At 36.2% G+C, this 27,975-nt stretch overlaps 9 protein-coding genes across 9 annotated transcripts; 8 read left to right on the top strand and 1 right to left on the bottom strand.

The window, feature by feature from the left end:
- Positions 1-9,716: 9,716 nt before the first annotated feature.
- On the top strand, positions 9,717-10,256 carry MONOS_14372 (uncharacterized protein; the record flags this gene model as incomplete). Its single annotated transcript, XM_067867170.1, has 1 exon — positions 9,717-10,256. The coding sequence occupies one exon, from the start codon at positions 9,717-9,719 to the stop codon at positions 10,254-10,256; it is 540 nt and encodes a 179-aa protein (XP_067726806.1).
- A 465-nt stretch (positions 10,257-10,721) lies between these two features.
- MONOS_14371 (uncharacterized protein) lies at positions 10,722-11,471 on the top strand (the record flags this gene model as incomplete). The annotated part of the gene is made up of 1 exon (XM_067867169.1): positions 10,722-11,471. One exon carries the CDS (start codon positions 10,722-10,724, stop codon positions 11,469-11,471), a length of 750 nt encoding a protein of 249 aa, XP_067726805.1.
- A 112-nt stretch (positions 11,472-11,583) lies between these two features.
- On the top strand, positions 11,584-11,904 carry MONOS_14370 (uncharacterized protein; the record flags this gene model as incomplete). The annotated part of the gene is made up of 1 exon (XM_067867168.1): positions 11,584-11,904. One exon carries the CDS (start codon positions 11,584-11,586, stop codon positions 11,902-11,904), a length of 321 nt encoding a protein of 106 aa, XP_067726804.1.
- A 482-nt stretch (positions 11,905-12,386) lies between these two features.
- Positions 12,387-12,704, top strand: MONOS_14369 (uncharacterized protein; the record flags this gene model as incomplete). Its single annotated transcript, XM_067867166.1, has 1 exon — positions 12,387-12,704. The coding sequence occupies one exon, from the start codon at positions 12,387-12,389 to the stop codon at positions 12,702-12,704; it is 318 nt and encodes a 105-aa protein (XP_067726803.1).
- A 147-nt stretch (positions 12,705-12,851) lies between these two features.
- On the top strand, positions 12,852-13,331 carry MONOS_14368 (uncharacterized protein; the record flags this gene model as incomplete). Its single annotated transcript, XM_067867165.1, has 1 exon — positions 12,852-13,331. One exon carries the CDS (start codon positions 12,852-12,854, stop codon positions 13,329-13,331), a length of 480 nt encoding a protein of 159 aa, XP_067726802.1.
- A 1,545-nt stretch (positions 13,332-14,876) lies between these two features.
- On the bottom strand, positions 14,877-16,641 carry MONOS_17611 (uncharacterized protein). The gene is made up of 4 exons (XM_067870547.1): positions 16,539-16,641; positions 16,359-16,464; positions 15,806-16,296; positions 14,877-15,745 (listed from the first exon to the last, which is right to left on the bottom strand). Exons 2-4 carry the CDS (start codon positions 16,426-16,428, stop codon positions 14,981-14,983), a joined length of 1,326 nt encoding a protein of 441 aa, XP_067726801.1. The 5' UTR covers positions 16,429-16,464; positions 16,539-16,641; the 3' UTR covers positions 14,877-14,980.
- A 3,045-nt stretch (positions 16,642-19,686) lies between these two features.
- On the top strand, positions 19,687-23,347 carry MONOS_14367 (uncharacterized protein; the record flags this gene model as incomplete). Its single annotated transcript, XM_067867164.1, has 5 exons — positions 19,687-19,898; positions 20,142-20,650; positions 21,331-22,015; positions 22,078-22,748; positions 22,806-23,347. 5 exons carry the CDS (start codon positions 19,687-19,689, stop codon positions 23,345-23,347), a joined length of 2,619 nt encoding a protein of 872 aa, XP_067726800.1.
- Positions 23,348-23,878: 531 nt separating this feature from the next.
- MONOS_14366 (uncharacterized protein) lies at positions 23,879-24,370 on the top strand (the record flags this gene model as incomplete). Its single annotated transcript, XM_067867163.1, has 1 exon — positions 23,879-24,370. The coding sequence occupies one exon, from the start codon at positions 23,879-23,881 to the stop codon at positions 24,368-24,370; it is 492 nt and encodes a 163-aa protein (XP_067726799.1).
- A 1,571-nt stretch (positions 24,371-25,941) lies between these two features.
- On the top strand, positions 25,942-26,821 carry MONOS_14365 (uncharacterized protein; the record flags this gene model as incomplete). The annotated part of the gene is made up of 2 exons (XM_067867162.1): positions 25,942-26,130; positions 26,282-26,821. The coding sequence occupies 2 exons, from the start codon at positions 25,942-25,944 to the stop codon at positions 26,819-26,821; spliced, it is 729 nt and encodes a 242-aa protein (XP_067726798.1).
- Positions 26,822-27,975: the final 1,154 nt, after the last annotated feature.

The raw sequence follows: 27,975 nt of genomic DNA, 5'->3' as shown, positions 1-27,975 counted from the left end.
GAAATTCCAAAGGATCAAACATGAAATGGAAGTGTTCATACAAAAAATTCATCACACCAATTCAATAACAACAAAGCAGTTTAAGCATCATTTTGAACTTTCTCTTTTCCCTCCTTCTTCAGAGCAACATTCAGAAGACAAGGTATTCAAATTGAAAGCAACTAAGAAAATATCGGGTTGCAAAGCAAAAGATTTCACACGCAAATATTAGAAAGAAGATTTTCGTTCTTCTCCTCTTTTTTCTGCGTCATCAATCATTTTCATATATCTACCAAACAATGAATATGAGCAAAGGCCTTCATTCCAATAACTTTCCATCACATTGAAATATCCAATATGCTGTAATTGTAAAAATGACATTTTCCAGTGGAGATTTCTTTCATTTAATCATTTCGTCAATTTAGTCAATGGTTCTTTTGAGAAAATTGAATTGCATTCATCCTTATTCACTTCTTTCTATCTTATGTTCATTTAATCTATTTTCTGTTTCCTTTCGTTTTCAGCGCAGCTTTCAAGCTCAAAAAACAATTCCGAATAAAAAACAAAGTGAGAAAGGATATAATTAAGAATTTGAATGTGACAACGAATGCATACCATTGAATTTTCAATTGGCATGTATCCTCAATTTTTCTGAAATATTTTTCATTCAGGAAACAACATTACTTTATCATAAAAATTGAAATCGCACATGCTTAGATTTATTGAATTGAAGTTTAATCGAAACTTAAATTGTTCATGACAACAACAATGTTGACACTATTCATGTATGAATAAACATGACATGTAACGCATATTATTAGAAAACTGTATTTTATGAATAAATTTATGTTATAATGGATCCAATGATCTTATAATAGAAATATATTTTTAAATTTGAAAACAAACTTAAAACCATCAATTTATTCGATTTTGCAGTTTCTATATCAAAAAATTTGACATAATTTTTTAATTTTTTTTTTTTTTTTTTTTTTTTTTTTTTTTTTTTTTTTTTTTTTTTTTTTTTAGTGACCGACAGCAATAAAAAATTGCATGTCGTGTCGCACAGGTCTATTTCAAATCATAAAACATTATTTTTTTATTAAAAGTTTTGGTTGTTTCAAACTTTCTCAACTTGTTTTTTTAACATTTATTCTCATTTCACACATTTTTTCAAAAAACACAATTTCAGAGATATGTATTCATTTGTTTAAAAATTAACTGAAATGAATTAAAAAGAAATTTGAAATGAAATGATATCTCAAAAAAAAAACAACAAAATATTTGTATATGACGAACAATTTTCAGATCAAAATTTTTATATGTTCTGCCATTTCGCTTCAAATTCTTGTTCAATTCTTTTTCATTTCAAAATTAAACAAAAGTTTACAATAAATAACACCTTGTTTTTATTTTTTATGTGCTAAAAATTTGCACTAATTCATATTTGTTCCGAAAATCGTGTTTTTAGCAAAAACAATGATATGAGAAAAAAGGTCGAGAATTTAATTGAAAAAGTTAAAAACAAGAAAAAATAATAATATAGGAATGTGGAATGATGATGCTGTGGCTTAAAACGATCGGTATAAAATATTGGCTTCACAGCCAGCAAGTCTTTGATCTGGGTCCTAAAATAATAAAAATTTTGAATATTTTTTTGAACATTAAAACCACAAAAAATTTTTTAACAGAATTCTTAAAAACAAAAATATCAGAAAGTCTGTTTATAATGTTTTTGTTTTTAGCCTTTTCACAAATCAAAAAAAGCTTAAATAAGTTTCAAAATAACAGGGTTGAGATAAAATTTTGAGTTCAAGATAAAATATGCACCATATGCATTTGTTTTTTTTCATTAATGAGAGTATTGTGCACTAAATTATAAATATTTTTTTCACTTCAAAATTTTGTTTCACGAAACAATTTTGAATCTTTTCGAAATCAAAAAATATCATTAAAAAATTGATTATCACACTATTGCTGATAATGAGGGAAAAAACCCACACAAGGGAAAAAACCTGCACATATGACATTTTCTTTAGAATTAATCAACCAATTTCATATATGAAGAAGGTTTTGACTTTTAAACTCCGCGGTTAATTTCCTTTTGTCCAATATATGGTATTTCAATAAATAAATCAAATACAGAAATATTTGATCAAAAGATCAAAAAGGTCTAAAATTTTGGTTTTTGATTTATTTATTGAAATACCATATATTGGACAAAAGGAAATTAACCGCGGAGTTCAAATGTCAAAACCTTCTTCATATATGAAATTGGTTGATTAATTCTAAAGAAAATGTCATATGTGCAGGTTTTTCTTCTCACCATGAATTGATTGTCAAAAGAATTCAAAAAAAGATCGTGAACATTTTAAATATTTTTTATCAACAAAAAAATCGAAAATTTTTCTCTGAAAGATTGAAGTGTTTTCTGTATGGCTGAGTTTTTTTTAAAAAAAATTCTTTCGTTCCAGTTTTGATTAAAAATTAAATCTCGATAGGATATTCGAAAAAATATTTATCCTTTCAACCACATCACAAACAACATGAATCAACAGTTTTCGTTCATTTTTTACAAAATCTTATTGAAAAAATATTTGATCAAAACTCGAATGAAACGATTATGTTTTTAAAAAGGTTCGGCCACTCACCTATATAACGGAGAAGTTCAAAAATTATTTATCTGTTGCAAAAAAGAAAAAGAAAAGAAAAAATGTAAAATATAATTTAATTTCAACTTAGTCAACTTTTCATTAAAACTATGTTTTGAGAAACACTTATTTTTTGTTTTTCAGTAACAGCTTTCAGCAAACGTTGATTGGCTATGTTCACTTTTATGAAATGTTTATCAAATTTTATACAATTGGGGAAAAATACGAACTAATAAGCTTTTTTGCACAATGCATTGAAAAATCACTTCGCTCATAACTTTATTTCGCTTTCTCAGAATTCAAAATAAATTTGATTTTCATTACTGTAATCAAACATCATTGACATAATAATAAAATGTTTTGTAACATTTCACAAATGTCTTTTAATGGACAGATTTTTATTGTGTTTTTTGATTTTAAAAAAGTCGATGAAAAGTGAATATTTTTCATATGAAAATTCTTGAAATAAAATATTTTGACACATGTCTCAAATTTTTGTTTGAAAACTGGATATCAATGGTGATAACTGAAAAAGATACATGAAATGTGTGATGAAGATAATTGATATCTATTTTCAAAGGTTACGATAATGTGTGGATTTCATGTGGAATCGTCAATCTTGCAAATGAAGATAAGTTATTATTTTATGATAATTTGGGTGATTATTTTTGATATCATATTTTTTCTGACAAAATTTTCGGTTTTTTAAAATGATCTAGAGTATTATCAAATGAACATTGAAAAGTGAAAAGGCTAGTTGAATGCATTTTTATATTTGATACGGAAAAACAATTTGTTTTTTCATACAATTTTCAAGCTTTTTCTCTTTTGAATAAAAATTTTTTTTCAAAAAACAAACAATCTTAGAAAAATCAACACCCCGAAAAAAGATATGATTTCAAAAATAATCGCCCATTTGAATAAAATAATTGCTTAAGAATGATGAAAACTTCATCGTTCAAGCAACACTCAAACAAAGCTGTAATGTCCACGAGATGAACAGAATAAAATATTTTGAAAGAAAAAATGAAAAAATGGAAGAACACAAACATAGCGAAGAAGAGCTGAATTGAATTTTCAAATGGAAGACAAATTAATAATTCACAATCCATATCGTTAATATATGCCTTTTCTTTTTTTATTTGAAATCCTCTTTTTTATTCTCCAACGTTATCTCCTTTTTTGAGTTATGATTATCATTTTCTTCATTCCTCTTTCAAAGTCGTTGTTTTCCTCAAATCGTTTATATTCAAACAGAAAACAATTTGTCGATGAGCATTCAAACTGGATTCATCATATCCATTCGCTGAGTGAATGAGACTCAATGTTAAAACACAGCCTCCAATGAAAGCACAGTAAAGTGAATATCAATAAATACGCGCAGAAAAGATTTTTGGATATCAAATTCTCAGCAGGTCAAAGACATAGCAGCCAATGAATCGAGAAACAAGATGATAATGTTGAGGACGATTTCAGAAATAAAACAAAACTTTTTGCCTAATATACAATTAGTTCATGAACATCTCCTTCTTCTTCATTCTTCACAGTCTCTGCATCACACACATTCGAGATCTGAGATACGAGAGAAATAAAACTTTAAAATTTATATGTTGTGACAACTTGATTTATTGGGTTGAATTTTCAATCTGGCATTATAATTTTCTGTTCGTTTAGAGAGCCGATGTTAAATAGAAGAAAGGGAATGAGGATAATCAGCAAACTTTCTCTTTGTGCAGAATTATCAAAACGAAGGAATCTTTTCGAAATTGCAAATGCTGACAGCGTCTCCAAACGACAAAGTGTTGCAGTCGTGGATCGCTTCAATAACACTGTTCAAATGCTTTGATGAAGCAGAAAAAAAAAAGAATTTGATAAAACAAGAATGCTGCAGAAGAAGTTTCGCTAAAAATTTTTCCTCTTCATCTTATTTTTATCTGTATATTGAACTTATGGAATGAAACAGATTTGTGAGCTTCAATGAAATGAAGATGACGAAAATAATTTTTGTGCCAATAATAAAACTGGTACCAATTTAAATACTCACCTGCAAAAAGGATTCCCCTCGTGGCACAACATCACAAATTGTTGTCTCCCATTCAATCCTGTTGCAACTGAATTTTTGATTCGTTTTAAACTACTTTCCACTTAAATCTCATACTCTTTATCATGTGAAGAAAAACAACTTTTCAAATGTTGTTCTTACGTATGTTTTGAAGGAAAGTTGTCTTCCTTATTCTTCCACAAATTTCATTTCAACCGAAAGAATTTGTATTCGAACACCCAAGATACAAGACAAAATTAGATGAAATTTGAATTTTTCTTTTGATGTTTCGATTTCACCAAACTTATGAATATTCATTTTTTTTGTTGGATCTGAACTTGATTGTTTTATTTCTGTGCACAGGAAAATTTGAAAATAAAAGCATTTGACCTTGATCTTTTTCCATTCGACAGCTGTGTTCTCGTTGTTGAAGTTCGTTTCATTTGTTTATACAATTTATTATGAAGGGTTAACTTTTTGATGAGACTATTTCCTTAATTGGCACTTTTTTTGTTTTCGAAAACATAATGCTGAGAAGTGTGAAATAACTTTCAGCACATTAAAAATCCTTTTTAACGAGATTTATTCTGTTTATTTACTGTTTTCTTTTTTTCTTTTTGTTTTTTTCACATCGAGAAATTAAGTTTTTTTGCAAAATTTAATAAGACTTTTACCAGCCAACCAGGCAATTCACAAGAAATTGATGAGTTGTTTTGAATAGCATATACTATAATCTAACTAATTTTAAATTCTTTTTTTTCACAAACACTTTTTTCTTGTTTTTCTTCTCATTTCATTTTTTTAACAACATGCAAACATAAAACCGATTATTTCTTTGTATTTATGATGAAATGATAAAAATAATGAAAAATAAGATGTGCAAAACAGATACTTTAATTATGAGATGTTGAAAAATATAACATTAATTTTTTCTATTTATCTGAAACGGACATATGGCGCTTTCTTAAAATCATCGATGATCAAGTTTTTGTAAAAAAGTTAAGTTCTTGACAAATAGAAATATTAAATGTTTCTTTTTTCCAATACTTTATTATTAGACTATTTGTTTTTCATATCAAATTTTTATTATTATCATTTCATCATAAATACAAAGAAATAATCGGTTTTATGTTTGCATGTTGTTAAAAAAATGAAATGAGAAGAAAAACAAGAAAAAAGTGTTTGTGAAAAAAAAGAATTTAAAATTAGTTAGATTATAGTATATGCTATTCAAAACAACTCATCAATTTCTTGTGAATTGCCTGGTTGGCTGGTAAAAGTCTTATTAAATTTTGCAAAAAAACTTAATTTCTCGATGTGAAAAAAACAAAAAGAAAAAAAGAAAACAGTAAATAAACAGAATAAATCTCGTTAAAAAGGATTTTTAATGTGCTGAAAGTTATTTCACACTTCTCAGCATTATGTTTTCGAAAACAAAAAAAGTGCCAATTAAGGAAATAGTCTCATCAAAAAGTTAACCATATAACACTGAATGTTTTCGCTTTGATCAAAAAGAAGCTGCTCAAAAGAGAAAAAAGTCAAACGGGAAATGGACCAAACTCGTTGACTCGATGTACGTAAAGTAGCTCAGAAACAATAAGCTCAATTTGCCATCTTTCCAAAACCCTGGAATTTTTCAAAAACCCGGACTATCTCATAAAATTCATATTTTTCAACAACTTTAAAAAATAAAATTATGATAATTCACATAATTATTTATCGGCATATAACACATCCAATCAGATACAAATTTTTATTTGTTGTGCTGTATTTATGAAGAAATAAATAATTTTTTTTGAAAATCTGATTTTTAATGAATTTTTCTATTTCAACAAAACGATTCAGTTCATCTTTTACACATATAACTTAATTTTTCTTTGTTGAAAACTGTTCTGGTTATTTTTCATTTCCGGCAATTTGCTCCTTCTAACGAAAAAAAGAATTATCATTTTTGAAATATCATTATCAATGGGATAACTTAAAAAATATTTTTTGCAAAACACAAAAACATCCATGTGAATTTTACACATTCGTTAACAAATATAACAGTTATATAAAATTTCTTAATTGATGAAATTTGAAATGATCCAGCAGGTATTTCTTAAATGGAGATTATTTTGAAAATTGATGATTTTTTTTGATCATTTTCGTTGAATTTTCTTCCTAATTGTATTTTATGAAATACTCACTGAATCATAAAAATTTTCAACAACCGAGAAATTTTATATAACTATCATTTTTATTGATGCAGGTGTTAAAATCATTTGGATGTTTTTGTGTTTTGCAAAAAATATTTTTTAAGTTATCCCATTGATAATGATATTTCAAAAATGATAATTCTTTTTTTCGTTAGAAGGAGCAAATTGCCGGAAATGAAAAATAACCAGAACAGTTTTCAACAAAGAAAAATTAAGTTATATGTGTAAAAGATGAACTGAATCGTTTTGTTGAAATAAAAAAATTCATTAAAAATCAGATTTTCAAAAAAAATTATTTATTTCTTCATAAATACAGCACAACAAATAAAAATTTGTATCTGATTGGATGTGTTATATGCCGATAAATAATTATGTGAATTATCATAATTTTATTTTTTAAAGTTGTTGAAAAATATGAATTTTATGAGATAGTCCGGGTTTTTGAAAAATTCCAGGGTTTTTGAAAGATTTATTACGATCGTACTTGCAAAAATACAAATTTCGTGAAAAAAATTAAACAACAATAAATAGAAATAAAAAATTTGTGAAAAAACAAACATTTAATATTTTGAAACGAATCATCTTTAAAGAACTAATTTTTTTGCCTTCCAAATTATAATCCTTTCCCCATGCAAAGCCCATCAGCTCCACATCTGCTTCATTTCATAATAAAAATTGAATTTTTCTTGTTCCTCTGTTTATAATTCACGGAATATCAATCCGTAGCTAAGCTTTCTATCGAACTATATCATCAACTTGATTTTCTCAAACAGGAAAGAACGATGAAGAAGGAGAAGGAGAGGTAGAAGAAGGAGAGAAAGAAAAGAGATTTTTCAACTTTTTTTTCAAAAGGATTATAAAATATTTCTTATTCTTATTTTCACTGAAGCTTGTTCACCAAATAATATGAACATCACAGTTTTTTCTGTTTCTTCTTCTTCTTCTTTTTCTGCATTCTGAATGATTGTGAAAACGGAAAAGTTTGAAAATGAAGGAGATAAGGCAAAAGAAGTCTTTTCCATTTAACACATCAACTGTTTGCATCAAAGCTGTGAATTCATTTGCTTTGTCTTTTCAATTCATTCTCAGCAAGCCAAAATGAAAGGTATTATGTTTTTTTGAATTCATTGCATTTATGTTGGGCTTAATAAAAAAGCGGATTTGGAAGAATGGATTTTGAAGTGTTTCATTTTGAGATGAAATGAATGAATCAAGTTTCCAAATGCAAGAAAAAGAGTAGAAAGGAATCAAGAGAAAAGAACAGGAAGATTCGCAATAAAGCGAACCAACAAACGCAAGGATCAGGTTTGCTCCTCGATAATGAGTGTTAATTTAAAGTGTGGGTGGTTTTAGATCAAACTTCGATAATACTCACTTTTTCCAGAACATCATTGTCCGCAAGTGAAATGGAATAAGAACCTGTTAGACTATCAAACAGAGACGGCGAGGGAACAAATTTTAATTTAATGCAGAGAATAAGGAGAGTTGAAGACATGATGGAAGAATTCGCTAGGAGCCAGACATGGCCAATGCAGTCCGGAGCTTCGGGAATGTTGCCAATGAAAAAGGAAAAGAGAGAATGACAAAGGAAGAGATCCCAGTCGAGATCGAGCGAGTCGGAGTCGGATGCAAATTTTAGTGATCTGATCGCAAGAGGGAAACAAGGAAAGCGTGAGAGATTGCGTCGTTCAGTTAGCCGCACGAGGAGACGGGAATATGAAGAGGATAGCGACTGGGATTCGGAAGAACAAGAAGTGCAGGAAGAAAAGGAAAAAACAGAAGAATAAACCAGAATTTTTCCCAGAAATGTGTTGACACCCTGGAGACAAGCGAGCGAGTTGAGGAAGTTTATTGAGTTTTGCAAAGCTGGCTCGAAAAGAATGAATGATGACATATTGAATACATTTATCCCAGAGAGTGAGAATGATTTTTTTTTTACAGGACACACAGACACAAATTGGAATGCGCTTGCCAGAACATCCATCACAACAAAGAGGAGAAGAGATTCACCTGAAGCGAGTAGAGCAATCGAACTCCTCCAGCCTGCCCTTGACTCGGGCTTTGAAGCAGCGAAAGCGATCGAAGCCCTCACGGTGAAGGAATTATGGAAGGCGCACATCATGGAAGAGGAGAAAGAACGACTGAGAGGACTGTTTTGCGCCTATGCGCTTATTGCAGACTGTATCAGCAGAATAAACCTACTGAAAGGAAAACACTAATCGGGTTGGGAGAGCGCGAAAGGCTTTTTTGAAGGAGGAATGGCGAAGGAAGTGCCAGAGAATCAAAAAAAGTCGGAAGAGAGCAAAAGCTTTTTTCAAGCAGAGGGAGATGCAGCAGGATACTGTGCATCTCCCGACTCCACAACAGGTTTCGGGCCCACAACATCCAGAGGGGGACTCCCGAGAAGATACAGTTCGGGAAGGAGCACCCAAGGATTTGTATACAGACAGCTCAAGAAAAGGGGATGCTGAAGGAGATTCGCAGACTTCAAAGGAAAGAAGAGAACGCTCCAGTTTCTGGCACAGTTCGTCCCAACCATCACTGGAAGGCCAGTCCCTATTACGGGACCATTGCCACCGGATCTCCCAAGGACTCAAGGGGGAACAGCTATTGGAACGAGCCAATGGACCTATTTAAATTGACGGGGAGGGGAGTCGTGCATTGTTGCAAAAGATCGGAAACGGAATGCTATTGAATTCCGAGGGAGTGACAATGCAACGGGGAGTTTTATTCAATCGACAGATAGTTACAAGAACGGAACCCGTGAGAGTTTGCGAGAACAACGAAGAGGCACTGAGCTCATTCGATTGAGAGAAGAGGATAGATATAGAAATCTCGAGAGACCACGAAATGGGAACAGGGAGAGAGAACACAGAGGAAGACTCCGCATATCCCCGAGTAACGAGACAGATGAACGAGATGAGGAACGAGATGGTTGTTGGGAGAGCTTCTGGGACTGTGACAAATTCACCAATTGGGAGTGCTCGGGAGGAGAACTCGAGGAGAACTATTGCAGATACTCTCGAAGGAGAAGAGAGTACACAGATTCAGCATGGCTTCAAGACGCCAAAAGATATGAGGACTGCAGCGATTGGGCCACTGAAGGAGCCACTTCCTGGAAGACTATTGAACAGGCTGAGCGAGTGGAAGAAGATTGGGGGAGACAAATTAGTGAGCCATTGTATAAGAGCTCGATGGAGAAGTCCTCAGTCCCCAATCTCACTCGAGGAAAGAAAACTCAAACAGGAATTTCGAGGGATGAAGGAGATGACGAACAATTATTTATCCCTCTTGGAGTTGGAATTGAAGGACGGAGTGGTGAAGCCCATACAGGAGTCGGAGGTGAAGTTGTTCAACCCGACATTCATGGTCAGAAAGAAGAACGAATAGTGGAGAAAGATACTAGATTGCAGAGCTCTTAACGAAATAGTGCAGGGGAAAGCATTTAAAGATGGATTCCCAGGAGACAGTGGTGGAACTCCTGGAGGAGAACGACTGGATGACAACTATGGACATATCGAGTGCATATCAGCATGTCAAGGTGGACGAGCAATTTAGTCCCTATATGTGCTTCAGCTTTCAAAGTCAATGCTACGCTTACGTGGGGATGCCATTTGGAGCAAAGGACGCGCCCAGAGTATTCACGAAGATAATGAGACGGGTAGCGTCATATATCAGAGAACATTGGAAGGTAAAGCTGGTGATATATCTGGACGATATTCTCCTTATGCATCCAGACAGGGATGCCTTGAGATCGATCTCACAGGAGATAGCCCAGTTCCTGAGAAATCTGGGCTGGATACTGTCGGAGGAGAAGCTGAAGCTAGAACCCGCAAGGAGCGTTGAGTTTTTGGGATGGCTGTGGAACTAAGAGAAGATGGAAGTGACACTCCAGGAGAGAAAGAGAGAGCTGCTCCTGGAGGATGTGCGAATTTGGATAGCGCTGGCAAAGGAAAGAAGGAGACAAAAGACGAGGGACTTAGCAGCACTCCTCGGGAGGTTGAATTTTGTGAGGTTACAACACCCACCAGCGAGCTTGTGGATGAAGCGCATGCAATACGTGCTGAGGCATGCAATAGCCCGTGGAGGCTGGAAGGGAATCGTGATAGTCAACCCAATGATACTGGGAGAATTAACACACTGAAGAAAGATACTACAAGAAAACAGACCAAGGAGTCTGAAGAGAAGGAACAGACCAGCAGAGCTGACAACGGATGCGTCAGAGCTGGGTTTGGGTGCAGTATTGACAATACCGAGGGAGAACAAAGAGGAGAAGATATATGTCCACGGAAGTTGGACCCTCCAGGAGAGTGCGTTAGCGATAAACGAGAAGGAGTCCAGAGCAGTGTTGAGGAAACAAGAGAGAAAGGGAGCATGGCTGCAACAACAGAAGATAGATCATATTCGTCTGAAGACAGACAACATGTCCACGAGATGGACGATACAGAAGAAAAAAGGAGCCACGTTGCTCATTCCAACACTGAGAGCATTAGAGAAGATATTGAACAGCCTGGACATTTCTATACAGACGGAACACCTCCCGGGAGAACAGAACACGGAAGAAGATGCACTCAGTCGGATGGCGAAAAAGCCGGACTATGTTAAGAGTGGGGAGAAAATCGCAGAGATATTACAGACAATCGCACCGAGAACACTAGATACAATTTCAGAACAGATTGCGCCGGTGCCCTGCGGAAGTACTTGGAGACTATCCTCCATGAGAAGGAAGAGAGAGAAAGGAACACCAGAAGACGACATAGTCCTAGTCCACCCGTTCCTGAGAAACATTGGACGAGTGATGAAAGAGAAGATGAACGAAGCTCAGAGGAATCTGACGATTCTGATTCTGCCAGCCTGGCGGGGGCAGACCTGGACCCCGCTACTGCAGCCTGGGCATTTGACAAAGACCCTGGGGACCTTTCAGGAGTGCATGACACCAGGAACGAAGATGATAAGGGAAGGCTGGAAGTTATTCCCAGGAGAGGTCATAAGCGTTAAACTGGAAAGGAAAATACTCCAGGAAAAGACCTCTTCTTAACATGGGGAGTATATGTGGGAGCGAAGGACATAGCAGCAGCAATTCTTAAAAATCAAAAGAGTGAAAGGGATACGTGGAGAGCGCTGCGAAGATTCAAGCAATTTTTGGATAGAGAAAGAATGGATGACACTGACCCCCTCACATCCAGAGACGCTAAATGGATTATGGAAGAGTTCACTGAAACTCTCTAGAATACGTACCTTTCAATTGGAGTGATTTATCAGACAGTTGGGAAAGTGCTGGATTCTATAAAACCATTCAGAGAGATTAAGATTGAAGGGAAAGACATTGAGATATTTATTAAGACTTATGTGGTTGAGAAGCCGAGAAAGGTCAAATGGTACAAGACAAGGTGGGACTTGACAATAATCACCATATGGGCTGAGACCACTTACGACACAAAGGATATACGAACGCTCCAGAGGAGAGCTCTCATCCTCACTATAATATTTGGAGCTTTAAGGCCAGCAAAGATGGAGAGAATGAGAAGTGAGACAACGATATTAAAAGATAATATTGAACAGACACAAGCACGAATCAAAACATCAGGGGGAGAGACGGTTAAGGTTATTATTAATGAACACCACAATCCACGTATCGATGCAGTGGGGGCGCTCCAATGTTGGATGGAGTTCATAAAGACAACTTTTCAGAATGATCATGCGTGGTTGGACATAGAAGGGAGGAGATCTGCTAACTTGCAGAAAATTTTGGAAGAGCTAACAGCTATTCTGAGAGAGAACGGAATACCCGACACATTTACCGTGTTCTCTACAAGACATGCAGCGATTACACACTGAGCAAGACAAGAAGGAACGGACTGGAAGGCGATCAATGCTTATGCGAGATGGGAGCCGGGTTCAAGAGCGGCCCAGGAATACAAAACCGTGTCGCAGGAACGAGGCACAAAATGGATCCTGCAGACAATCGGCGGACAAGCACACCAGATGGGAGAAGATAACAAGCCAGATAAGAGTGGAGAATTGAAGGAGGGGACGCTGGAGATAGCAGAAGTTGATTCGAAAGATTGCACTGAGGAATTACCAAAAGCGGGATCTGAGATAGGGAAGAAGCTTACGAGAAAGCGATCAAGAGGTGGAAAGAAACTGCCGAGTGGAGAAGAAAACAGAGGTGAAACGGCTAAGTCACGAAACTCAGCATCCCGACGACCAGGCAGTCAGAGGACACCCTCCATTATTCCCAATAATATCTGTGAGCTGACTAGAGTGAGGGACACAATTCCACCGAAGAAGAGAGGCAAAGATCTGAAGAAGTGTATCGTGAAAAGCATAGGTCAGGTGGGGAATGACACTGAAGATACAGAGGCCAGACCAATGTCGCCTCAAAGATATCACAAGAGAGAGAGGGTGAAGAGCAGGAGTGCCGCACCATCACCCGCACGCTCTCAACTCATCCTCCGCACTTGAGCGTGTTAGGAAAGGGGTTTTTGATCACACATACGGAGATAAAAGGGATTTCGAGACTCATTATTGAGGAGAAAACCTGCTCCCTGCGTTCGCAGATTCGCTTCTTTGCGAATTAATAAAAACGCAGTGAGACAGGGTTTGCTCCGAGATAATAGGAATGTGGATGGAGAGACAATAGGCGGAGTGGTGCGAGGGGGAGCTAGAAGTGTGGGGGGAGATGAATAGAAAAAAGGGCGAGATAGCAGAGGAGAGAGAAAGATCAACCGCCCGATGAGATGAGTGTGCACATAGAACCTGGACAGATCGAAGTGGAACGAAGAAACAGTTTAAGGCATAAACCCACTCCTTAAATTGTTGTTGAACATGTTGTTGAGAGAAGAATTGATATTTTAATGTGCAGCGTGTGATAAGTGGATTTGCTCTGCTGATGCAGCAGAAGAGCGGGAGGCAGAGCATATCACATGCAGTTTTCTTCACCACGCCTTGCTAAAGCGAGAGTGGTTTTTCTTTCTGCTCCGTTTTGAACATTCGCCTTCAAAATCCCTGCACGGCCTGCAGGAGAGAGCTCCGAGTGGCAACATTCCCTGCCCTCTGGTCTTCGTGACCAAGGCGAAAAGGCGAAGTCGGAGGGGAAGTGAAGCGGAAAATGCATTATTTTATATATAACTTTTTATGCTATTGTTTTGTATTTTTCTCGCCCTTTTTTCCACTTCATTTGGGAGAGGGCAAAGTTTTTCACTCAAACTGCCCACACTTTAAATTAATACTCATTATCTCGGAGCAAACCTGTCTCACTGCGTATTTATTAACATAAGAAAAATAAAAAAAGATATATGGGGCAAAATATTTCACTTCAGGCATTTTCATTGAAAAACTATGCACTTTTCATTGATTTTTTTTTCCAAAAACATGTTGAAAATATATTCATTTTTTGACATTCGTGAAATGTCACAAAACTTTGTGTTTCGATTACAATGATGCCTGTTCATTGATATGAAAATCAAAGATTTTCAAAATCTAAGAATGTGAAATACAATTATGAACGAAGTAATTTTTCTTTGCATTGTGCAAAAAAAGCTTGAAAGTCCGTATTTTCCCCCAAATGAAAAACTGAACAAAAATGAGAAGAACGCGAAGAGCAATTAATTCTGAATGGCTTGCTCTGCCATTCCCATTCTGAATTGGAGCATTGGATTGGCTTCTTTTTCATCCATGCTTTCTGCAAATTATTGTACTCATAAAGTTGATCGCTTGATTATTCAGCAAACATTTCTTCTTTAATACATTCACATTCTTCTTAAGAATTTTCATTTCATTCTTTTCCTTTTCCTTCTCGAATTCTTCGAGAATGCGATGAGAAAGAGAAAAATCAGAGTTAACCAGATGCTTCAAGAGGAAATAACTGAACAATTGAATTTTCATGAAAAAATGAATCTATTTGAAGAAGATTGAAGACTGATATTCATTCAATGACCATTATTGATGGGGGGGAAAAAATGGATTTTGTGAATATTTATTATTTGAAAATGGCGATAAAAACATTAATAAAAATTCTTCAATCTTTTTTTTTGTAATTTTGCGAAATGATGAAAAAAGAAAGAAGAACAACTTTTGAATCCTAAACAAAAAAATCGAAACATTTCATTTCCTTAAACATTCACAAAATAATCATAAATGTTTATCGATAAATAAACATGATTTTTTTTCCCAAGAAAATCAAATGTTTCATAAAAGCTCGTGATGATATCTTCGTACCCTTCTTCTTCCATCTTTTCCAAAAACTCTTTTTTTGTTGCCTTTCTTTTTGCTTCTTCCCTTTCATCCTCCTCCTCTTCTTTCAGTCTTCTTGGAATATTCAAAAAGAACCATAAGCATTCACATGCCACACCTTCGCTCAACGTTGGTCGCTGTACCCCATCCAAAACAGCATCAGCAGCACCACTTTTCAACAAGACATCAACTTTCACAACTCCTCTTTCTGTTGCATTTCTCAAGGAATAAATGCACAAATCGCTAATTCCTTTGTGATTATCCTTCGCTGCTCGAAATACACAGGAAATGCAGCTAAAAATCTTATCAAATTCTTCATTATACAAATGATAATTGCAAAAATAAGAATTCAATGTTTGGATCCATCTCCGAATCACTAGCACTTCATTCGCTTCTTCTTTGCTCATTTCCTCAGGTTTCTTCTTCCAACCATTACATCTTGTCAGCTCTTCGATTTCTCTTCTTGCTTCTCTTCCAAAATGCAGCTCATTCACAATTACTTGCCCCAGGCTTCTGTCTCGGAATAATCGGATCATTGAAAATTCCCAAGCTGATCGATAAGCAAGTCGAGTGAGGTTGCGGTGTTCCTGATGATATTCGATAATTTCTTTGATTTCCTTCAAATACAGTTTTTGTTCAATTTCCTAATGAAAAACAAGAAAAACAAATAAATAACTTCAAAAATGAAATAGAAGTGAACATACGCAATATCCAATTTGGCTCAAAGCCAGCAAAGCTATTTCCACATCTTTTTGAGTTTCTTTTCTTTCATCTTTGTTTGTAGCCACTTTCAGAAGGCAAGGCACGCAAATTGATACCAGTTCATATGAAAATACGCAGTTGAGAAAAAGACAGCATTCACATAGATCAGTACGAAGTTTTTCATTCTTTTCTTTTGTTTTCTTATCTTTATCAACAAGCATTTTCTCAAATTTTTTGCTCAACAAAGAATTATAAAAGCCATAACACTCAAAGTTCAAAAGAACTTTGTTATATCCGGCATGTTTCATCAGATAAATTGCATTTTTTATTGTTATTTTCTTTTCTTCAATCATTTTGTCGATTTTGTTGAATAGTTCTTTTGTGAAAATTGAGTCAAATTCTTCATTATTCACTCCATCAATTATTTCATTCATTTCAAGGATTTTCTGCTTCTGTTCAGTTTCATTACAATGCTCCAACTGAGCAAACAATTCTTCCACGATCATCAAAAATCATAAAACATGAAATCTTTGAAAATACGCAATTGACGCAAACTTGAAAATTTCTCAACACATGATAGCTTCTGAACATCATCATTGGATTTGCCTTCATTGCGTATTTCCATTCTGTATATATTACAAATGATCAATATTCAACAAAACTTCAAATAAAAAATAAAATAACAAAAACAACAAATATTGATGATTGTTGACAAAACAAAGATTAAGGCCAAACCCAATTCTTTTGCTTAGGAAAAATAAGTGCTAAAAAATAATTCACAAAGAAGTCAACGAGAAAGTCTTTATCAAGTCAAAAATGAAAGAATTTTTTTCTTTCTGATCGAACCAACAATAATTTATTTAATTGAAATGGATGGACTTACGATTGAAATTTTGAACACATTGGAAAATATTCCACATATTTGGCATTAATTTTTTAAAAAATAATTTCCATTTTAATATTCCGAGCAGCATGAAGAAACAGCAACAAATAGTTTTGAAGAACAAAACAAAGAAGAGACAAAAAAGCAGCAATATGGCAGTTTATAATATGCATTCCAACTTCTCTTCAAATCTTAATTGAAACAATTACATTTCAATTTTGTCACTCGCATTAAGAGTTATCCAGAATCTTTGCTTCAACGAAATGATTATTTCTATCATTTTAAAGTGTTTGCTGGTTTCCTTGGATGTTTCGATTTTTCGTGATCATTGAAATCATAAGTGATCAAGATACTTTTAAAATAAATTCCTCCCTTGAGTGGGTGTTCAGGCTGAAGGAGTATTGATGAAAGGGATCATTCATTCATTTCTCCACATTTTTTGATGTTCGGGAGTTTAGCAGCTGGATACATTTGGGACAATTTCATGACAATAATGGACATCATAATTAATCGTGCAATGAAAGAGATAACATTCCAAAAGGCTTTGAAGCTGAGAGAAGATGAAAAAAATATTTGAGAAGACAAAGGGAGATTATGGCAATATGCTGAATCAAATTGCAACCGAATTTTTGAGTTCATTTCAACATTTAAATCGTTCGGTGGTGTGACTGCTTGGGAAGTATTTTTCTATGAAGACAATTGTTACGTTTTTTTGGAAAATTCATCACCTTGGATCGTTTTGATGGCAATCATTGATTCACCGATTTCGGGGCGGATTTTGAAGCAAACCTCGAAACAATTCGAGCGATATAGGAATGAATTTGTCTAAACAGATCAGACAACAATTAAAATGTTGAGCAAATAATGTGTGCAATTTTATTTAATGAAAAATATATACATTTTTCTTTAAAATGAGAAAGAAAGAAAGATTGAAATCATTGAAAATTACTCAAACTTTTTTGCAATGATTATTTCACATTTTCACTTTTCCATACTCTCTCTTTTTTATTTCTCTTTTGGTGTTTCATAGATATTCTTTTGACTTTTAATAAAAATAAATAGCTGGGAAGAAATGATGAAAAACAAACTTCTTCAAACAGAGAGGAGAGAAGACGAACTTATTGAAAAAAGAGTATTACATCATTTTTTGATGCATATTTTTATCTTTTATTTCTTTTTCTTTTTCTTTCTTTTCTTTTTATTTTTTATTGGTTTTTTTTCAAACTTTTATGAAACTTCACTCAAAAACTGTTTCTTCTTGCGGCTTCTCATCAGTTCCATCCACAACAGTCTTCAGTCGCTTGTGAAGGCATTCACACTCATCGTGATTGTTGGTCAGAGCTTCTGACAGCATTTTCATTTGAAAGTGTTTGTCTTGTTTCTTTCCATCAAATAATCGTTGAATCGCTCAGAGAATCGCTTTAATAGCGTCTGGATGGAGAGAAGCGATATAAACAGAATGAAGATGTTGGCTCAACCAGAGGATTCTGTTGAGAGATCTAAAGGAGAAGAAGGTGAAGAATTCAAAGAAGGAGAAGATGAAAAAGTTGAAAGAAGAAAGAAGAAAAAGAAAAACAAAAAAGAAAAACAAAATGATTGAAATGATGATGTTGTGATTAGCCTGTCAAATGCATTGTTTGCATAGAGTCGCAATGAAATTGCCATCAAAAAGGAGAGAAAACATGCAAATAGCAACTTTTCAGAATTCGAGAAGCCAACAATCAGCGAGAGTGAAAGTGAAGGAATACGAGAAAAAGATGGAAAAGAAGGTATTTGTGGAAAAGAAGACAAATCCCGATCATCAGTCCTCATCCCCTTTATCTTCCTTTTCTTCTTTCCATCCACAGCATCTTCCTCTCTCTCACTCTCTCTCAGTCATTCTCTCCCAAGGCATTCACCCATTAACCTCTTCTTCCCAGTTGGTTGCGTCAAGTCGGCGCTGCTAATGCCTATTCTGGGAGAGACTATCTGTTTGGAAGGGAAAGGATATTTGAAGGGGAAGATGGCTTATGTGCCTCAGGTGTGTAAGTTAGAAAGAATAAAAATGAAAATAAATGATTTTCTATTATTTTTTATTATTTTTTAATAATTTTCTGTTCTTTGATTTTTTTCTTCTCCTTCTAATATGCATCACATGTCTGTTCCTCCCTCTTTCCCGTTCAGATTCGCTTCATCTTCAACGTCACCATTGAATCCACCATCCTCTTCCACTTCTCCATTTTCATTCGGTCATGCTGTTTGGAACAAGATTTAAGCCATTCTTCCAGGCGAAGACGAAGAAAAAGTGCGCGAAAGAGGATTCAACCTGTCTGAAGATGGAGGGATATGAGGACAGAACTCACTCAGATTGTCTCTTCATCGGCAGAGGTGTTTCTGTTGGATGACATTTTGGCGAGTGTCGATGCTCATGTAGGACAAGCACTGGTCATCAAATGCATCAGCCAGCTGCTGAAAGGGAAGACTGTCTTGTTGGCAACACACCACACGAAATGTCTGCCTTAGTTTGACACAGCCATTGCGATGGAAGAGGACGGAAGGATCAGAAAGATAGGCAAGGCAGAGGAGTTTGCGGGGATTGTTAAGGAGATGGGGGTGATGGTGAAGGAGGATAAGGAAGGAAGAAAAGGAAGAGGAGAAAGAGAAGAGGAGAAGAATTGAGGAGAAAGAGAAAGGGAAACATTGGGAGATAATTTTGAAAACAATTGTTAAAAGAAGATTGAAGATGCAAATGACATTTCTTCTCCATCATCTTCTTCTCCATTCAACTTAACTCATTCAAACACTTCACCATCTCCATGCATTTCACCCATTTCACCTTCACATTCACATTTATCTTCTTCTTCTTCTTCTCCTTCCATTCAAACTCCTATTTTTCTTTCTCCTTCTCCATCTTCTCCTTCTCCATCCTCTTCTTCCTCTTCCTCCTTCTCTTCCTCTTCCTCTTCCTCCTCTCCTTCTCCTTCTCTCTCTGAACTGTGGCGTCTGAAGGAGTCCATCAACATGGAGGCTGATTCTGTCTCTCTTTCTTCTGTTTTGTGGTATTTCAAGCATGCATCGTTTTTCCTGCTGTTCTTGGCGCTGCTGGCGATTGTACTGAGCAACGTTGCTCAGAATGGAAAGAGCGCTGTGCTCAACACGTGGACTGCGAAGGATGCACAGATGGAGCAGATGAACAGGACACTCAATGGACTTGGAGGAGAAAAGAGAGGGGAGTATGAGAAGAAAAGAACAATTAATTTTGAACAAAACATTGAATGAATCTTCATTGAATGATTCAATGAAATCATCATCATCATCATCATCTCAAGAAATAAGTACCAAAAATAATGGTAATTCCAGAGTGGGAACATCAAAACATCCACCTCAGAAAAACGCCTTCAGACATAAAAAGCAGAAGAAGCAAAAGAAGCAAATGTTTCTGTTCTCCTTTCTGAATCGCTTCAATCTTTCGTCAGGCTTCTTGTTCTTCCTCTACATCGCAACGAGTCTCTTCTCCTCATTCAGCAAGATTCCTGTGCGTCTGCTGAGCAACCACTTTCAGCAGCAGTCTGCCATGCTATCAAGACAGACATGTGCACAAATCTTTTCCACGCAAAGATGAGCTTCTTCGACGCAACACACGCAAGCATGTTGTTCAGAAAACTGAATGGTGCGAACCCTATCAGCTACAGCGCACTCCATTCCTTCACTGTCACCGCCTCCTCCCTCGCGAAACTGTCCTTTGCGCTGGTGGCAATCCACTCAACAATGCCGGCGCTTCTGTTACCTGTTGTGCTGAAAACGAGTGCGATGGTGCTGATCAGCCATCCAACGTCCATCGCCAAGCGCCGCATTGACCGTTCGTTGGTTTCTGCCCGAAGCGAATCAGGGAGTTTCTTCAAGCAGTGTGTGGAAGTGGCGGCGACGATCAGGGCATTTGGAGTGCAGGAGGCGGTGGAGGAGAGGCAGAGGGAGCTGTGCAGAAGTTAGTGTGATGCACAATTCAACTCTAAAAGTGTGCATGCGCTGGTTGCAAACATCACCAGCTGATGTTATGATGTGCTTGAGCTGTTGACTTATCTGACAACGATTGTCTTGAAAGCTGCGGGGCGAAACACGTATTTTCTTCCGATGGCGCTACAGATGTCACATTCTGCTGTTTCGGCAGGGAGGAACTTGTACAGCCAGCTTTTGTCGTTGAACTTTGTTGATGGGAAGATAGGGAGGATCAGAGAATTGTGTGATGTGGAGCAAGAGGGAGAGTGGACAATAAATGTCTCTGAGGATACTGATGAAAAAAGCAAGATGATTAGAGGCAGCTAATCGAAAGAAGAGAATTCTGTGAATGGAAATGGAATGGAATCTTGAAATGTTTCTTCTTCTTCTTCTTCTTCTTCCTCATCATCATCATCTTCTTCTTCTTCTTCTTCCGAACAGTCAGAAGTGAATTCTACACAAGAAAGAGCCGAAAAAGCGGAAATAGATAAAATCATTGAAGACTTCAAAAGAAAACATGCGCCGCGTCGCTGCTTCCTGTGATCCTTCCGCCACAAGAAGCAACCCTTCAGAATTCATCTTATGTGCCTCAAAGAGAAAGACAGTGAAAAAGCAATCAAAATTCAACACAAACCTTTTTGACTCATTCAATTGCTGGCATCGGCACAGGAAGAGGAACATCTCCTTCTTCATTGCCCAATGAATCTTTTCTTTCTCTTCCTCAGTCATCTTCTTCTCCTCCTCCTCCTCCTCCTCTTCCTCTTCCTCCTCTTCCTCTTCCTACTCCTTCTCCAACAGCAACCGACCTCTCTCTCCATCCAAAACCACCTCATCGTTCTGAAATTGCTATGGCTCGCCGCATAAGAGCTATGCATCCTCTCCTCCGCCGACGCTACCTCAACCGCTGTGCGCAAGTGGCTGCTGCTTCAGGCGCTTCACGTTCTTCTTCCTCTTCCTCTTCTTCCTCCTCTTCTTCTTCTTCCTCGTTGCTTCGCTCTTCTAGAAACATATTTCTGACAAGCGAAGAGCAGCAGATGAGGAGGATGAGGCAGCAGTTCGGAAGAAGAAGGAAAAGACAATATTTTGTTCTCCCTCCCGATGTATTTGAGGCGCTGCCGCTGTTTGCAGAGTTTCGGATGGTGGAGCGGTATACGGAGAATCTGGAGAAGAGGAAGAGAGAAAGAGAGAGAGCGAAGGAAAGAGAGAGAGAAGCAAGGAACGAGAGAAGAGAGGAGAGAAGAATAAGAAAACTGATTAAGATGAGGAAGGCATTGAAATCTGCAAATGATGAAAATAACAATGATGATGAAAACGAAAACGAAATTAAAATTGAGAAAACGACAGTTTTTTGCAAGTTTGAAGAGATTATTTGCAGAAAACTATATAAAATGAAGAAAGTGAATGCCTTTCCGACAGCTCCATCATCAGTGATGAAGAAGAGCGAAGAGAGAAGAGACACAAACAGAGAGAGAAACAGAGGCTGATGCGAAGGTATTACCAGGCGCTTGAGCTTCAGCGTGATTCTGTTGTGAATGAAGTGCTTTTAATGGTCAGACCAAACCTGCTGCTTACTCCGACGCCGATTGATGAATCGATTAAAAGACCTGGAATGAGTGTGCATGCTACTAAAAGTGAGGGGGATGGCAAAGAAGATGAGAAAGAAGAGAAAGAAGCAACGAACTTTAGAAATGGAAATGGAAACAAGGAAGAAGTTGAAGGCGATGAAGATAGCACGAAAGATGAGGAAGAAGAAGAAGATGATGATGATTCGAACAACGACGAAAACGAAGAAGTGATTTTGGAGGATTCAATGAACAATCCCAAATCAGTTGTTTCAAAAGGAAAGAAAATAAAACATTTATCAAAATCCAAAAATAATAATAACAAAATGAAGAATAAGAAGAAAGCCAAAGTTTGCAACTTGACGGGAATAGACGAAGACGAAGAAGACGACATTCGAGAGAAGAGGCTGCGGGAGATTCTGATAGCGTTCCGAAGAAGAGAAGAAGAGTTTGACGACGACGATTGGTGGGGCATAAGCTCAGGGGATGGATGGCTGTATGAAGAGGACAATGCAGACGATGAGAGTATTCTGAAGCTGATGAGCTATGAGAATGTGGTGAATGTTGGGGGAGTTCTATCAGATGACGAATCAACTGACAGCTTAGAAAGCGATGTCAGTGAAAAAGAAGGAGCATACTACGATGATGAGAATGATACTGAAATAAAACAAAGCATTTCCATGAAAAAGAAAGGAATAGAAAATAACGAAGCTCAAGAAAGTGTTGAAGATCTTCCTAAGAAAGACAATAAAAAAACAGAAAAGAATTCAAAAACAAAAGAATCTTTTCAAAACAACAAAAAAGACGAAATGCATTTTGATGAGCCAAAGCCAGAGCCTCTTTCATCGCAAGCTCAGCAAAAACATCAGCAACAACCACAACAACAGAACACAACAGCAAATACCTCTCCAACGCCATCGCCTTCTCCACAGCCTAAGCAATATACTTCAGGAAGAGGCGCCTTTGAAACGATACACCTCACGAGAGGGAAGCGAATGGACGGCGGATGGAGAGGTGTTGGAAGGAGGGAGTTGATTGTGAACACCAAAGATATGTGTATAGGGATTGGAGTGAAAGGTGCATTAACGATATCTCTGTCACCTGCTGTTGGATGTGGAGGATAAGGGGTTGCGTTGGGTGTGATGTGGATGAAGAATTTCTAAAGAGAAGTGACAAGGGCGATGCAAGATGAGTTTCAGAACGAGAAAGGGAAAGTTGACGATGTAGAGGCGAAGATCACATTTAATTCATTGGAGTCTGATGATCAGAGAGAAAAACTGCTTCTGTTGATGAAAAAGCAAGAAATACAGAAGAAGAAAAAGGAGAAGAAAGAAGAGCGAGAGCGCAGGAAAATGGAGAAAATGGCGAAGAAGATAGAGGAAAAAGATAAGAATCTGTTTAGCAGCATCCAAGGAATACTACAGCCACACCTTGAGACAGGCACTCCGGCAAACCAGAAGGAGAACAAAATGGCCAACGAGGCGCAGCAAGAGGTGAAAGAAATCCAAACGCAAATTTTGACACGAGTGCGGAAATTGGACTGCACGCTGAATGACCTCGCTTATTCTGACCTGGAAGATTTGAGCGATGAACTGGATGTGTCTTTCCGTTATGTTCGAATCAAAAGTGAGGAAAACGTGCAATTTGTGTGGAAGATGAGGAAAGTGCCTGTGTATGCAGCAGTATTCACGAGGCAGACGAAAGTGAGACTCGATCTGATAAGTGCGCTGAAGAGCGTACTGAGGCAGAGCAGGGCGGAGTTGAGAAGAGGAAGGGGGATGAAGTGGAGGGGCTGGCTACCATTCAAAGAGGAAGCAGAAGTGACACACAGAAAGGGAAGGAAAGGTGCAGGAAAAGTATCGCCTCTGCTGTTTCAGAAGGAGAAAGGGATAAGAACATTCAATCAGAGCAGTGTTCCTGGAAGAAGAGATGCTCTGTCGAAGCTGTTTTCTTCGCTTTCGTTCTCAAAGTTGGCATCTTTCTTCACATCGCAGAATTCAATGGAGATGGATCTGATACAGAAATACCCTGCACTCAATTTGGTTGCGCCTTTTGTTTCAGCTGCTTATTTTTCTCAAAGACAAAAAATGTTCTTCATCCTCTTTCTCATTACGCCTCTTCGCTTGTCAATTCGTCCTTATTTATGAGCATCCAACAACAATCTTCTCCTTCACTTTCATCTCAAGCTGTTCATTCATCTACTTCTAATCCTGCTGATCCTGGCTCACTTTCTCCACTTTCACTGCCTGCTCTTTCTTCGTCTACTTCTTTTTCATTCAACTCCCCTCGAATTCGGAGTCAGGCCACATCTTTCATTTTCTTTTCGGAAGCACAGATAATCATTTCTTCTAACATAGAATACCAGCTGAAGTTATATGAAAATGAGAGAACTATATCAAACCAAGAAAAGCTGATTTGAAGGCACGAAATCAACAAGAAAATCGATTCTGACTTTTTCATTTTGAGATTGAAAGAATTTCAGGAAACAGAAAGAACAAGGCGGGAAATTTTTTTTTGAACAAACAGTTGCAGGGATAGTTTTCGAGAGATTTCACAATGAGACAGACTTTTAATGAGTCATCGAAGATGAAACAAAGAGGGAAAGCGATTTATTGGAAAATCGATATTTGAAGGACAATTCAATGAGATAAGAGCTTCTACGGCCAACAGGCAAGCTGGAATCAGTGAAACAAAAGAAATTGAATGTTTTGAAGAGATTGTTGTTATTCTTGAAGAAATGCATTTTGAAGAGAAGAAATAGATGATTCCATAAAGCAACAGCAGAATTTGCATTTGATGAAAAGGAGAAATTGGAAGAAATGAAGAAGGAATATGTTTTACGTGATCCGATGTTAGACTTCTGGAAAAATAAATGACGATATGTACTCCTGTTGAAAAGAAGATTAATATTCATGAATATAAAGTGAAATGAAAAGCTATCAGAATTAAAAGAACTTAACCATGGGTGCTTAACCCGCCCCCTGGTGCCAAACCCGCACCCTATTCATATTTGAATGAGCTTTCAAAACACAATTCGACGCTTAAATATTGAAAACTATTTGGGTAATTATTTTTGAAATCATATTTTTTCAGACAAAAATTTCTGTGCAAAAACATTACTTGAAAATCAATGAAAAAAAAATTGAAAAGTTAAAAGGTTTATTGAATACATTTTTATCTTTGATTCTGTTAAAGTATTTGTTTTTAAAAACAATAATCAAGCTTTTTCTTTTTTGCATCAGAATTTTCTTTCAAAAAACAAACATTCTTTGAAAATAAAACACCCCGAAAAAAGACATGATAATAAAAATATTCACCCATTTTTAAACATGTAATAATGATGTCAATAATCCAAGATCAGCTTTTGCTCAGTCTCCGATTATTTTTGTTCCTTCAAAATTGAGCCAGTTTCTTCTTTAATCCAAAGACTATATTAATCGCAACTTTTTCAGAGCTTGTGAAAATAATAAAACAGTTCAATATTATTTAATTTGTATATCAGACAACGAAATTTGTGAATGTTATATTTGATTCAAAATGTCAACAAAAGAAATTTAGATATGCTTGATCATTCCCAATAAAGATGACTGAAAAACCGGATATGTCATCAACAAAGTTGCACAGGTTTATGGTAATATGATAATATCTTGTATTCAAATCCCCATCGAAAAAGCTTTTCGCAATTCGACATTGTTTTAAAGAAAAATATTCTACTGCTATGAAAGCTAAAGTTGTGTCAAAAGATGAATGGAAAAGAGGGAAAAGAGCAGAAAGAACAGGCAGAAAGGCTGGAAGGAATGGGAACCCTCAGGCAATTACGAACGACCAATTGGAAGAAATTGAGAACCAGGTGCTAGTCCTTTTATCAAATCAGACAATTGTTCAAATTCGCGATGTGCAAAACATGGTTTGCAATATTTATTAGTTTGTTTTTGTGATATCTCTATGTTGCTAAGTGTGTGGATCTAATAGAATAATCATCAAAACAAAAGAAAGAATTCAAAACAATCTACAAAAAATATGCGTTCAAATTAATTCAACGAAGTGATTTATTGAAGGCTGCTTTAGCAAGGCATACGGATGTGGCAAAAATATCAGCGCAGTCACCAGAAAACATCAGAGGATGGTTTTCGGAATTATTGAGCACTGTTATGGAAGACAATATCACAGCTGCGGATAGATTCAATTTCGACGAATCTTCAAACACTTGCGGGGAGTCTTCATCAAAATTGGTTGTTTGCTTCAAAGATCAAACTCCTCCAGGTGTTCCATCGCCTCCAAAAGTGCCAAATGCCACGATTTGCCTCTGTGTCTGCGCTGACGGATCTTCTTTGCCTCGTTTTCTTCTTCACACTAAGAAAACACTCCCGAAAGAGTTTCGAACTCTTTCTTCGTTTGATATCAGATATATTTTTTCATCCTCCGGGTGGATCACTAAGGATATCTTCAAGAACATCATGATTAATTACTGGATTCCATTAATCGTGGAGAAAGTGAAACCTACAAGTTCTCATCGTGCACTTTTATTAATGGATAATCATTCAACTCACAATGACGAAACTGTAATTGAAGCGGCAAAAAAAATTTTATCATTCTGAAAAAATGCCCACCCAACATGACACTCTTTCTTCAACCGCGCGATTCCTGTATCTTTTCTCGACTTAAATCGACATTGAACAACAAATTTTTCTATCCATCTCCATTCTCCCTCCCTTCTTATAGAACACAACTCGCAGAAGTTCTTCCTGAAGCCTTGGCAGCTGCTTGAACACCTTCAACAATAAAAGCAGCATTCATAAAGACAGGAGTTTGGCCTGTTGCTGCAGCCCCTGTGCTCTCTCTCGTGCATCTGGAGCACCTGTTGAAGCCTCTGCATTGAAAGAAAATCTTCATTCTTCGTCTCAAGATTGGTGTGAAGAACTTTTCAGAAACTGTTCTCCAACAAAAATGCAAAGAATCCCAGTTTCATAGAATACATCAGTTAATAATTCTGTAGAAAAAACAAACACGGAAAAATCAACTTCATCTTTCATATTGAGTTGGTTTTCTCCGTCTGGTGATCACAAATCACATTCAACAACAATTATTGAAGATTTGGACAACCTTGATTTGAAAAAACAACTTGAAGATTCTGAAAAGCATCTTTCATTTCTTCGATACAAATTCAATAAAATTGAAGAATCAAAAGCTTTCTAGACTTCTTCAACAACAAAAACCAAGCATTCTCGAAAAGAATTCAACATTCTTTTGTCAAGCTCTACTACAGATGAAGAGAAAAGAGAAATAAAACGGAAAAAGAAAAAGAAAAAGAAAAAGAAAAAGATAATCCATTAAATTATCAACGATGATATAAGTGAAGAAAGCTTCATTGATGAAAGAAGAAAACAGGAAAAGGAAAATGCAATTCAAACAGCAGTCTCACCGTCTTTTAGTTAAAAAGAAATTGAATTTCGCGAAAAGTTTTAAACTTTGTTGTCATAGTAGTTTGTTTGTTTTTTTTTCACATGGAAAAGTTTGTGACTGTTGAACGTGATAATTGATAAAGAAGAACGAGAAAGAAACCTATTTGGTCATTTTTATTCTTGTAATTCCGTAAACTGATGAAGTTGAAGTATATAAAAAAAATGAACTTCAAAACCTTTTTTTCTCAAACAATAAACAATAATGCTTTTCAAATTTGTGATGTTCTTTTCCTATTTTTTTCAAAGCTCAACGATTAGAAATGAATAGTGTTCATATAACAAAATATGAA

This window comes from Monocercomonoides exilis (assembly GCF_001643675.1).
Source record: "Monocercomonoides exilis strain PA203 chromosome Unknown scaffold24-1337568, whole genome shotgun sequence".
NCBI lineage: Eukaryota > Preaxostyla > Oxymonadida > Polymastigidae > Monocercomonoides > Monocercomonoides exilis.
Note: the sequence above shows the minus strand (reverse complement) of the source record. Positions and strands in the feature narration are given on the sequence as shown.

Excerpts from the sequence above, each read along its gene's own strand:
- MONOS_17611 (XM_067870547.1), bottom strand. The coding sequence starts at position 16,428 with ATGGAAATACGCAATGAAGGCAAATCCAATGATGATGTTCAGAAGCTA. Across the intron at positions 16,297-16,358 it reads ATGTGTTGAGAAATTTTCAA|AATTGTTTGCTCAGTTGGAG; the intron begins GTTTGCGTCAAT and ends TGATCGTGGAAG. Across the intron at positions 15,746-15,805 it reads TGAGCCAAATTGGATATTGC|GAAATTGAACAAAAACTGTA; the intron begins GTATGTTCACTT and ends GTTTTTCATTAG.